At 46.0% G+C, this 12,744-nt stretch overlaps 1 protein-coding gene across 4 annotated transcripts in view; it reads right to left on the reverse strand.

Moving 5' to 3' along the window:
* Positions 1-12,744, reverse strand: part of DENND4A (DENN domain containing 4A) — a 149,373-nt gene that overhangs the window by 74,817 nt on the left and 61,812 nt on the right. For all 4 annotated transcript variants that reach the window (XM_040414288.1, XM_040414285.1, XM_040414286.1 and 1 more), the window contains exons 2-4: positions 7,399-7,731; positions 4,758-5,007; positions 1,603-1,672 (exon numbers count right to left, since the gene is read on the reverse strand). In XM_040414288.1, coding sequence (XP_040270222.1) covers positions 1,603-1,672; positions 4,758-5,007; positions 7,399-7,731 — 653 coding nt within the window. The remainder of the gene's footprint in view (positions 1-1,602; positions 1,673-4,757; positions 5,008-7,398; positions 7,732-12,744) is intronic.

Here is a 12,744-nt window from a genome sequence, read left to right on the forward strand (position 1 = left end):
GCCTTCCACATGAGGTGCATGATGGTTTCACAGCGAGTGTCTGACCATCTAAATTACACGGAGGCTGTTGGATCGCACCATGGCAAATCCTTTGTGCTTGCAGAGATAAGCTGCTGCTGCCACAGATGTCTAGCAGCAGCTCGCTCCCCTCTCCCCATCCAGAACACAAGGATGCTTGGCCGAGACAAGGGTTGGGAGAGATACCGTAGCGGTTTGGCCAGCAGGTCTCTCATGTATGGCCAGCCTTAGGCTCTGTTCACATCTGGGTGGTGTTCTTTGTGTATAACAGAAAACACATTGCTGGATAACTCATACGATGCATACCGCTAGCATACAATGGGGTCCTTCTGACAGGGGGATTAGTGCCGCACGCAGCAGCAACCTTCCTATCAAATCTGACAGATGTGGCTTCTGGAAGCCTTAATGGCTGCCATTTAAACTGCGGCTGTTTGCCACTTCTAAAAGCTGTATGCTACGTAAATGAGAAATGCGCCAGTATCTTTCCATAGACGCATATGCTCCTCAGAGCACCAGGTAAGCTGGGTGACGATCCCAGTTAGGAGCTGCATAGGCAGCTATAGGCGTTATCAGTCATACATAGCTATATCCTCTAGTGCATTAACAAAAATCCCATATAATGTTCTGTAATCGGAGCAGGAGTCACAGCGAAATGACAGCAATCTGGGCTAATAAGAGGAGCAGCCGCAGCTCTCATTTACACTAACAATAGGGAATTAGCTCAGGAAAGTAAAACCGCTTTCACACCTACAATACTTCGCTAACAGGGTAATTGGCGCTTTGAACTTTGAAAAAATTCATTTATGATTGTCTGTTGGCACTGAACGGTTTCATAATGAGTAAGGTAAGGATTCACAGATATGAGTTTTACCTGATCCTGCCCGGACGGCTGCGCTATACTATAGATTAACACTACATGCTTGATCTGTGGAGGTTGTCGTCTTGGATGACAACGCCATAAATAAAAAAATGACAATTAGGACAAAATGACCAATTGATCACTGATATCAAACGTGCTGTCCTGTCTCTGGGCAGCATGTAATAGAGCAGGAGGAGCGGAGCAGATTTTGTGGGGAAAAGATTCAGTGTAACTTGTCATATATTGATCATTCTGAGGAGAGGAGTCCAGTCCTACTCACTGATTGACAGACAGTGCTTGGGACCGCCCACTGGACTCCTCAGAATGAGCAGGGCATATCTGCTCAGCTCCTCCTGCTCTGTTACATAATGCATGGAGATAGGACCGCATGTTAAGGGTACATTCGCACGACCGTGCCGTGTTTTGCAGTCCGCAAAACACGGATACCGGCCGTGTGCATTTAACGCACAGGGCCGGCGCTATATAGAAAATGCCTATTCTTGCCCGTGATTGCGGACAAGAATAGGACTTTCTCTATATTTTTTGTGGGGCCGACGATCAGAACTACGGATGCAGAGAGCACACTGTGTGCTGTCCGCATCTTTTGCAGCTCCATTGAAATGAATGGGTCCGCAAAATTGCGGAACGGATGCGGACCCATTCACACGGTCGTGTGAATGTAGCCTTAATGTGACAGGTTCTCTTTAAAACGGATGACTACTTACCAGCTTTATAAGATACCGCATTGGCTTTCACAACTGACTTTTTGTAACAGAGGTACACCGCCGAGCCCCACTGTAAAAGAGAAGGAGACACTAATATCATCTACTATAAATGGCTGCGCTCACCTCCGTCATTATTATATGGAGCAGGACCTGCAGCTGCTAAAGCTCAACTATTAAACTAATCTACAGTTCAGGTACTTTCCATTAAAATGACATCTACAGCAGGAAGATTTGTGGGTAGAAACTGGGCTGATAATCTACAGATGTATAACTGCTTGGTTGTGATATGGTGCAGAGCTGGGTTATTCTGCTATGATTTCATTTAAATGGGTTGTCCTATATTGCCGTTTCCACAGCAAGATTGGACTAAGCGCAGGCCCCAGTCGGCCAGGCTTACAGACACAGCCGAGCAGGCCATTATTCCTCTGTTTCCGTAACTTCCATTGTAGTGAATGGGCGCTACGCAAGCAGTGTAGCAGAACAAGCTAGGCTGCGAAGTTCCCATTCACTACAGCAGGACTCATAGAATCAGAGGAATGCTGACCTGCTCGGCTGTTTCTGAAAGCCCGGCGCTTTCTATCATTTCACTTGGACATAAGTATTCAGACCCTTTGCTATGACTTTTGAAATTTAGCTCTGTGGCCCCTCATTTTTCTTGATTATTTTTAAGATGTTTCTACACCTTGATTGGAGTTGACGATGCATATCAGAACAGAAACCAAGCGCTGAGGAGGAAAGAACTGCCTGTAGATCTCAGTGACTGGCTGGAGGCACAGATCTGGAGAAGGGCACACAAGTTCCTAAGACCACAGTGGCCTTCATGATTCTTAAACAAAAGTTTGGAAGTTTGGAACATCCAGGACTCTACCTAAGCCCCCCACACCCCCTTTCTCCCCAAAAAGACGTAGTCAGGGGAGAAGGACATTGGTAGGAGAGGTGACCCAATGGTTACTCTGGCTGCGCTCCAAAGATCCTGTGTGCAGATGGGAGAAACTTCCAGAAGGTGAAACATCAGTGCAGCACGCCACCAATCTGGGTTTATGGCAGAGTGGTCAGAAAGAAGCCTCTCCTCAGAGAACATTTGCTAAAAAGGATTCCTAGACTGTGAGAAACAAGATTCTCTGGTCTGAGGAAATGAAAATTTAACTTTTTGGACTCAATTCTAAGGGTCATGTTTGGAGGAACTTCCCACTACCATCCCTACAGTGAAGTATGGTGGTGGCAGCACCATGTTGTGGGGGTGTTTTTCAGTGGCTGAGGTAGGAAGACTGGTCAAGGTTGAGGGAAAGCTGAATGGAGCAAAGTACAGAGATATTCTTATTGAAAACCTGATCCAGTGTGCTCTGGTCCTCAGACTGGGCTGAAGGTTCACCTTCCAACAGGACAACGACCGACAACAGAGGAAAGGCTTAGGGACAAGTCTGTAAACCCTTAAAGGGGTTCTCCAGGATTTAGGAAAACGAAAATACTCAAATATTACTTTATTATAAATATATTCCCAAATACCTTTCATTAGTTATAATGGCTCGTTTTGTCTGTGAAGCAATCATTAGGATATGTCCTAATCTCACAGGAGGACAAGTTACTTCAGAGCACTGAGCTATAGAGCTGCCTCTTCTTCTATGATCCTGAATACAGTTTAATATGATGTTCAGCTAAATCTCTGTAGAAATGGAGTTCATGAAGAGGAGGATGGGGTGATGTGGATAATGATCAGCAGCACTTGTATGCAGTCTCCATTACCCCAGTCTGTCCTGTCCGTCCTCTCTGTACTTCATGTCTCCTCATAAACTCCATTCCCACAGAGATTCAGTTAAAGTTCTTATACTCTGTATTCAGGATAATAATCCCTGACAAGTAGGAGAGGAGGATGAGGCAGCCCTTTACCTCAGTGCTCAGAAGTAACATGTCCTCCTGTATGATTAGGACAGGTTTTGTGTGTATTAATAGGACGGCGGCCATTTTGTTTCTCCTAATGATTGCTCCCTAAACAAAATGAGCCATTATAAATAGTTAAAGGTATATGGGAATATAGTTACAATAAAGTAGTATTTAAGTATATTCATTTTCGAAATTCCCGGAGAACCCCTTTAAGTAGCACAGCCAGAGCCCTGACTTGAACCCAATTGAGCATCTCTGGAGAGATCTGAAAATGGCTGTCCACCGATGGTCCCCAACAAACTTGACAAAGTTTGAGAGAATATGAGGAGAAGAGTGGCACAAAATCCCCAAATCCAGGTGTGCAAATCTTGTGGCATCGTACTCAAGACTGGAGGCTGTAATCCTATGTTCCTATTCAATAAATTAGCAAAGATTTTGAACATTCTGTTTTCACTTTCTTATTATGGGGGAAAAACTTTATTTTTATATTTTATTTTAGCACAAGGCAACATAACAAAATGTGAAAAAGTGAAAGGGTCTGAACGCATTGTATGGGCAGTAAAGAGGTTGCTTCATCATTAAAATCCTTTTTTATACTGAAGCTGGGCCAGCGATCAACTGTCTCACATTGGGCATCAGAGACCCCAGTAGTTAGCGGCCACTGCTGAGGAAGCTCCAGATGACCACACATTGACACTGTGGCGGCTGCTGTAACCTAGCACGAAAGTCATTCAAATAACACAGAATACATGGACATTTGTAAGAAGCTTCATTCATATGCCTATTAGGGTATACGGAGCTCACAGCGGAGGGATCCTCCACTCAGACAGCTCCTCTAAGAGGTCTATATACCCTAATAAGGCATATGGATGAGGGTTGCTGTAATGAGATAAAACTTTAAAAAAATACTACTGTTTAACACCTGAGCACTAGGGTAAAAATAAGACCTAACCTAAAAAAATAAAAAAAGTCAAGAAAGACAGGGGGACGCAGGACAATCCTGGGTGATGGGATATGCAATAACAAACTAAAACGGTGAAATGTGGAATGTACGGTAAGTTGCGGTGGAAAAATCCACCATGGAACGGTTACATTTGGATTTGTTGCGGATTTTGCTTCGGATCTGCTAGATTCACTCATTCATTGCAAAGGGTGAAATCCACAATGGGAGTCGGCAGCATACACTGACAAGACCAATCTGCTAAAATCTCATCCACTTTGCTGGTACTGTAATAACAAGGCGGACGCACCCTTAGCGTTCAGTAAAGTCTTACCATGCTGCTATTCAGATTCTTCTCCACCTTACAGAAGGTGTGTGGTGGAGTCTCGCCTTTGCTGGGGATGATTATACAAATATCGGTCACAGCCAAGGTATTCTGGGTCATGTTTTCGGAGGCTCTTCGGTAGGTAACGTAGGCTTTCTGCGAGGATGTACTACTGCTTATGTTGGCAGGACGTCCATATGGTGTAGTCTGGATGATGTGACAACCCTGTATCAGCCTTTCCTTCCATTCATACAGGACCCTGAAAAAGAAAGCTTAGATTTACTGCTCTACGTCCCGCGCGGCTGGTGGGTGGTACTGCCAACCTCCTCCAGCTAGTTTATACAGTTTCAAACATAGCTGGTTGGCATCAAGCCTCTGATAAGGTTGGCAGGCAACATCCTTTGCCCAAGGTGATCCAGATGGTGTCATCTCTTCAGATTGTCACTGTTTTCTGCTGTGTGTGATCCGTCATACGGTGTGTGACAAGCCGTTCTGATGAATTGTACAGTAACTGTCAAAAGATATCTGTAAGTCGTCTTCTATCAAGTGTTATACAATTCAGCCATTTCTAAGGCTACTTTAACACTAGCGTTTTTTGCGGATCCGTCATGGATCTGCAAAAATGCTTCCGTTACAATAATACAACCGCATGCATCCGTCATGATCAGATCCGGTTGTATTATGTCTTCTATAGCCATGACGGATCCGTCTTGAACACCATTGAAAGTCAATGGGGGACGGATGTGTTTTCTATTGTGCCAGATTGCGTCAGAGAAAACGGATCCGTCCACATTGACTTACATTGTGTGTCAGGATGGATCCATTTGGCTCCGCTTCGTCAGGCGGACAGCAAAACGCTGCAGGCAGCTCCAGAGCGGAATGGTGACTGAGGCAAACTGATGCATTCTGAGCGGATCCTTTTCCATTTAGAAGGCATTAGGGCAAAACTGATCCGTTTTGGACCGCCTGTGAGAGCGCATGATGGATCTCACAAACAGAAACCAAAACGCCAGTGTGAAAGTAGCCTTACTTTGATAGAAAGCTGGGTAATAAATATCACAGCAACCACGCGGGTAATAACTCACCTTTCCGATCATCCTAAATGGCTAAGGCTGTTCATGCTGTGTCTGACCTGCACATATAGTGGATGTACTAGGAAATCTTCCGGCGCATTCACCTGCTTCCAGTCATTCAACCGTGGGGTGAGGGTAATTATGTGGGGAGCAGTGGGGTGAGGGTAATTATGCATTCTTTTAGGTTTTTAAAAGGGGTTGTCTAACCTCAGAAATTGGGGGAATATCGCTAGGATATGTCCCTAATGTCTGATAGGTGTAGGTCCCACCTCTGGGACCCGCACCTATCTTTAGAATAGAGCCCGCAAAGTGAAGGAGGGCACACTGCGCATGTGCGGCCGCTCTCCATTCATTCCTACAGGAGCGTCGAAATTAGCCGAGCCATTCACTTCTATGGAGCTGACAGAAATAGCCGAGCCAGCACTCAGCTATTTTCGGAGCTCCTATAGGAATGAATGTAAAGCAGATGCATATGCAGCTCCATTCTAAAGATAGGTGAGGGTCCCACAGGTGGAACCCGCACTTATCAGACATTGGGGGTATATCACCCCCAATGTCTGAGGTGAGACAACCCCTTTAAGCCACTCTAGGGTATGCTGGTAATGCCCCTTTAATATCTACATATTTATTTATAGGGGGTTTCCAAGACTACAATATTGATGACCTATGCAATGGAGAAGCCATCAATATTAGACGAGTGGGGGTCCAACTGCCCTCGATCAGCTGGTTGAAACAGAGATGGCACTCTAAGACCGCTGCATCCTCTTCATTGTTTACCAGGCACAGCTCTGTATTCTTGATAGTGGCAGTGCCTGGTATTACAGCCTAGTCCCATTCACTAAGAAAAGGCCATTAATATTGTAGTCCCAGAAAGCAGCAGTCCGCTTGGGTGTTCCGGGACATCCTTGGTAAGTTAGGAGCTGTACAGAAATTATGCAGTTGTGGGATCGGGAAGCCAGCTTGCTGGTGACAGCCAGCCTCCCACAGAGGAAGCGTCCGTCCCTGCCGTCTCCATCGCTGTATTCACAGTGATCCGGTCCTAGCAATCATGTGGTAGCTGGGGCGCGTATCTGCACAAGCTGCTGGGTCTTAGTACATCCCGATCAGTTCTGCAGTGAGGCTTAACAGCTTAGTTACAACTCTGGGGGCTGTATACCCCCTTTTACTGGGACCCCAGTTACAGGAAAAATCAGCAATAAAAGAAAAATAAAATGCAACATTAAAGAGGTTTTAATATTGATGACCTAACCTCCGGATAGGTCATCAATATCAGCTCAATGTGGACCTGGCACCTAGTATCACCGTAATGGGACTGAGCTGCGCCTAGGCCGTTAGACCGATGAACGTGATGTCGCGGAAGAGACTGCCGCTGCACTCACTGGAACTGGTTAATAAGAATAAAGAAGAACTCTCCCAGGGCTTTCCTGCAGGATAAACCTCTAATTCTGGATCCGATAACAGTCATATTTTGGTAACAGAGGATTTCGAGAAAGTCAATACATTAGTGAATATTTCCAGGTAATACATGTTATGTATGCAGAGCAGAATACACTGAAAGCAGAGACCCAAGGACTCACCCCAAATCTGTTAGAGGCGGCTTGTCTCTTCCTCTCCTATAACACAAATAGATCTGAGGGCCCCGGATGCTCCCATTATTGAGGTCCGCCGACAGGCCAGTCGGGGTATCGTCCATACAGACATATCCCTGAGGCACCTCTTCCCCAAGGGATTTAATTATCACTGTAATATCTGTGATGGGTTCCTTTGGTTTCGCTATCTTATGGCAGGCATCATTAAAGTGGATTTCCTCCTCAAGCGGTTTCGACGAGTCTGTTAATCCCGCAACGACAAAGTAGTCGGCAACACGGGGTCCTTTGTCTTCCATCATCTTCCGTGTTGTGAGGAGACCGCTGAAATGACAGAAGAGAATAGAAAAAGTTATAATCCTGCCCGGTAAGAAGGTCTGGGATTATGGAAAGTAATCAATGAAAGGTTTAGACACGGCAGGTGGGCGCACTTCTATGGGAATCACAGGAACATAGGAGGGAATGGAAAGATCCACTGTCCTGGATGCGGCGAGAGAGGGCTGCCTCACCAGACGAGACAGGGGTCAGGGGCCCCAATCTGGAAATAGGAGTGGGTCCTAGAGGTGGGACTTGCATCTACCAAACATTTATGTCTAAGATGGGAATACTCCTTTCAGTAACATTGCAAATACAGTCTGAATGGAGACCGACGCTGCTCTGTCAAATAGTTTACCAATCACCTCAGAACCTTAAATGGTGGTACTCTACGTCCAAGTCCTTATATTCCAAGACACATAGCGGGGTATATCCAGCGCGGGGCAGCTGTGAGCTGTAGTATCCCAGCACGGCCGTCACACAGTGTACGGAGCCGCCTGCTTCCCCCTCCATCCAGTGCTCTATTATCAGATTACTGGCGGGGTGCCGGGTGTCGGACCCCCACTGATTTGACACTGATGATTAATCCTGAGGACAGGTCTTCAATATCTAAGTACCAGAAAACCCCTTTAATATTTACATTGGTTGTAGGGCTGAAACGATTTCCCTGCATCGAGGATTCGTTTAAATCACATGACCACGGCCAGTGCCCAGCGTGCACACATCGTCATGTTTTATTAGTTCGGTAGAGTAATCTATCGACCACCGACCATTCTCCCCCCGGATGGCATAGAGGCAGGGGCTAATCTGATGGCACTGGGGGACATGGTGGATGGCATGGAGACACTGGGGAAGGGGGACATGGCATGGAGGGGCTGATCTGATGGCACTGGGCGTGGGGGACATGGTGGATGGCATGGAGACACTGGGGAAGGGGGACATGGCATGGAGGGGCTAATCTGATGGCACTGGGGGAGTGGGGGACATGGTGGATGGCATGGAGACACTGGGGAAGGGGGACATGGCATGGAGGGGCTGATCTGATGGCACTGGGCGTGGGGGACATGGTGGATGGTATTGAGGCACTGGGGAAGGAGGACATGGCAATAGATGGCACTGGGGGAGTGGGGAATATGGCATGGAGGCGGGGCCTGATCTGATGACACTGGGGGAGTGGGAGACATAGCAATTGGGCTGGCAATGGATCGGATGGCATGAAGGGGCCGATGGCAATGAGGGAGTGGGGGCCATGGCATGGAGGGGCGCTGATGCCTTATGTGTATGCATTTTTTTGCTATACCACTGTAAGAAATAAAAATATTATTTTTATAAAGCAATATATTATTTTAAGAAGGTTTTTCTTATTAGAGTACTCGATTAATTGTAAAAATAGACGGTAGAGTACTCGATTACTAAAATAATCGTTTGCTGCAGCCCTAATTGGTTGCTTTTATCATTCATTCCTTTAAAGGGGTTCTACACTAGACAATCCCCCCAGAGGCCAGCTGTCATCATGTCTTCAGTTGGCCTGCAGCATCACCACTATTAAAGTCAATGGGGTGACAGGGCAGGGAGAGGCTCTTCACTCTGGACAAGAGATGTGGATCCTGATCAATGAACCCATAACTACATATATAAAAGTGGGTTTTCTGAACAGGACACCGGAACTGTGTGATTTAGGTTAATTTTCAAACAATAAAGCAGTCTTACAGAAGATCAGTCTTTCTTGCCCATAGCAACCAATCACGGCCCAGCTCTCTTTTTCTTTAGTGCTCGTGTAAAATAAAACCTGCGCTGTGATTGGTTACTGTGGGCACTGTTTTCATAAGGCCTCATGCACACGACCGTATATTTGCTCCGCGTCTGATTCCCATTTTTAGGGTATCAAACATGGACCCATTTATTTATGGGGCTGCAAAATATGCGGACATCATAGGGTGGGACAGGATAGAGCAGGACGCACAAGGCCGGTATCAGTGTTTTGCGAACTGAAAAAAAAAAAAAACACACACACACAGCCTAAGGGTCCATTCACACGTCCGTAGAATGGGTCCGGATCCGGACCCATTCATTCTCTATGGAGCCGGAAGAGATGCGGACAGCACACGGTGTGTTGTCCGCATCCGCATTTCCGGAGCGCGGCCCCGATCTTCCGGACCGCGGCTCCCGAAAAAAATAGAACATGTTCTATTCTTGTCCGCAATTGCGGACAAGAATAGGTAGTTCCATGGGGGTGCCGGCCGGGTGTATTGGAGATCCCGCAATACATTACGGACCTGTGAATGGACCCTTAGGGCTCATGCACACGAACATATTTTCTTTCTGCATTCCGTTTCCGTATTTCCGTTTTTACGTTCTGTTCAAAGATAGAACATGTCCTATTATTGTCCGCATAACGAACAAGGATAGTACTGTTGTATCGGGGGCCAGCTGTTCCGTTGCGCAAAAAAATGGAATGCACACGGATGTCATCCGTATTTTTGGCGGATCCGTTTTTTGCGGACCACAAAATACTGAAAAAGCCATACGGTCGTGTGCAAGAGGTCTAAATCAGAGAGAAAAAACACCCAGATATGTAACAACGGATCCGTGAAAAACGGTCGCGTGCATGAGTCCTAAGACTCATTAGGGGGGAGATTTATCAAACTGGTGTAAAGTAGAACTGGCTTAATTGCCCATAGCGACCAATCAGATTTCACCTTTCATTTTTTACTGCTCCTTTGGAAAATGAAAGGTGGAATCTGATTGGTTGCTATGAGCAACTAAGACGGTTCTACTTTACACCCCCAGTTTGATAAATCTCCCCCTAGATACGTATAAAGCATACAGAAGCTTCTATAGAGAAAGAAAGAAAAAAAACACATGCCAAAGGTGCATCCGATTTGTCTATTTTTCGTGGCTGTTTTTTTTTTTTTTTTGTTTACTGTATAAGAAAGCGCCGACGTCTTCCTATTTCATACAGCAAAAAATATTCATCCAGAGAATTATGCCACAATCTGGCAAAAAATCAATTGAATGTAATATGACTGCATACAATAGTGTCCGTTTAAATGATCCATTAATAAAGAAAACCGCCTCGGACTGACACCCCTTGTCCTAAAAAGGCTACAAATTCAACCATAGTTCACACAATCCAAACGCCAACTTTTTTCTATAATTTTTCACTTTTATGTAAAAGTGGGTGGGAAGGGAAACGGAACGGTTACAAAAACAGATCCAGGTTCTCTAAAAAGCTGATTACCTGCTGGAAATAAAAATGTGGTGTGAACACTCCCTGAGGCTACCTGCCCATCTCTGGATTCAACAGATCACTGCCGGATCCCTATTAACTAATGGGATCCTACTACTGTCCGCATAAAAGCAGCGTGCAGCAATTGTTGTCCTGCTGACAGTCAGCATTAAAGGAGTTGTCTCACTTGAGTAAGGCCTCATGCACACGGCCATTGTTTGGGTCCGCATCCGATCCGCCATTTTGGCGGCTCGGATGCGGACCCATTCACTTCAATGGGCCCGCAAAAGATGCGGACAGCACTCCTTGTGCTGTCCGCATCCGTTGCTCCGTTCCGTGGCCCCGCTAAAAAAAATATAACATGTCCTATTCTTGTCCGCGCTTTGCGGACAAGAATAGGCATTTATATTGAAGGTTGTCTGTGCCGTTCCACAAATTGCGGAATGCGCACGGACGCCATGCGTTTTTGCGGATCCGCGTTTTGCGGACCGCAAAACACACCACGGTCGTGTGCATGAGGCCTAAGTGGCATTTATCATGTAGAGAAAGTTACTACAAGCCACTTACTAATGTATTGTGATTCTCCATATTGCCTCCTTTGCTGGCTGGATTCATTTTTCCATCACATTATACACTGCTCGTTTCCATGGTTACGACCACCCTGCAATCCATCAGTGGCGGTCGTGCTTGCACACTATAGGAAAAAGCACCAGCCTATGTGCGCTCCCACAGCAACAGTCACCAGAAGGGCCGGCATTTTTTCCTATACACTGCATGCAGAATTATTAGGCAAATGAGTATTTTGACCACATCATCCTCTTTATGCATGTTGTCTTACTCCAAGCTGTATAGGCTCGAAAGCCTACTACCAATTAAGCATATTAGGTGATGTGCATCTCTGTAATGAGAAGGGGTGTGGTCTAATGACATCAACACCCTATATCAGGTGTGCATAATTATTAGGCAACTTCCTTTCCTTTGGCAAAATGGGTCAAAAAAGGACTTGACGGGCTCATGAAAGTCAAAAATAGTGAGATATCTTGCAGAGGGATGCAGCACTCTTAAAATTGCAAAGCTTCTGAAGCGTGATCATCGAACAATCAAGCGTTTCATTCAAAATAGTCAACAGGGTCGCAAGAAGCGTGTGGAAAAACCAAGGCGCAAAATAACTGCCCATGAACTGAGAAAAGTCAAGCGTGCAGCTGCCAAGATGCCACTTGCCACCAGTTTGGCCATATTTCAGAGCTGCAACATCACTGGAGTGCCCAAAAGCACAAGGTGTGCAATACTCAGAGACATGGCCAAGGTAAGAAAGGCTGAAAGCCGACCACCACTGAACAAGACACACAAGCTGAAACGTCAAGACTGGGCCAAGAAATATCTCAAGACTGATTTTTCGAAGGTTTTATGGACTGATGAAATGAGAGTGAGTCTTGATGGGCCAGATAGATGGGCCCGTGGCTGGATTGGTAAAGGGCAGAGAGCTCCAGTCCGACTCAGACGCCAGCAAGGTGGAGGTGGAGTACTGGTTTGGGCTGGTATCATCAAAGATGAGCTTGTGGGGCCTTTTCGGGTTGAGGATGGAGTCAAGCTCAACTCTCAGTCCTACTGCCAGTTTCTGGAAGACACCTTCTTCAAGCAGTGGTACAGGAAGAAGTCTGCATCCTTCAAGAAAAACATGATTTTCATGCAGGACAATGCTCCATCACACGCGTCCAAGTACTCCACAGCGTGGCTGGCAAGAAAGGGTATAAAAGAAGAAAATCTAATGACATGGCCTCCTTGTTCACCTG

Source organism: Bufo bufo, chromosome 1, assembly GCF_905171765.1.
Source record: "Bufo bufo chromosome 1, aBufBuf1.1, whole genome shotgun sequence".
In the NCBI taxonomy this organism is placed as follows: Eukaryota; Metazoa; Chordata; class Amphibia; order Anura; family Bufonidae; genus Bufo; species Bufo bufo.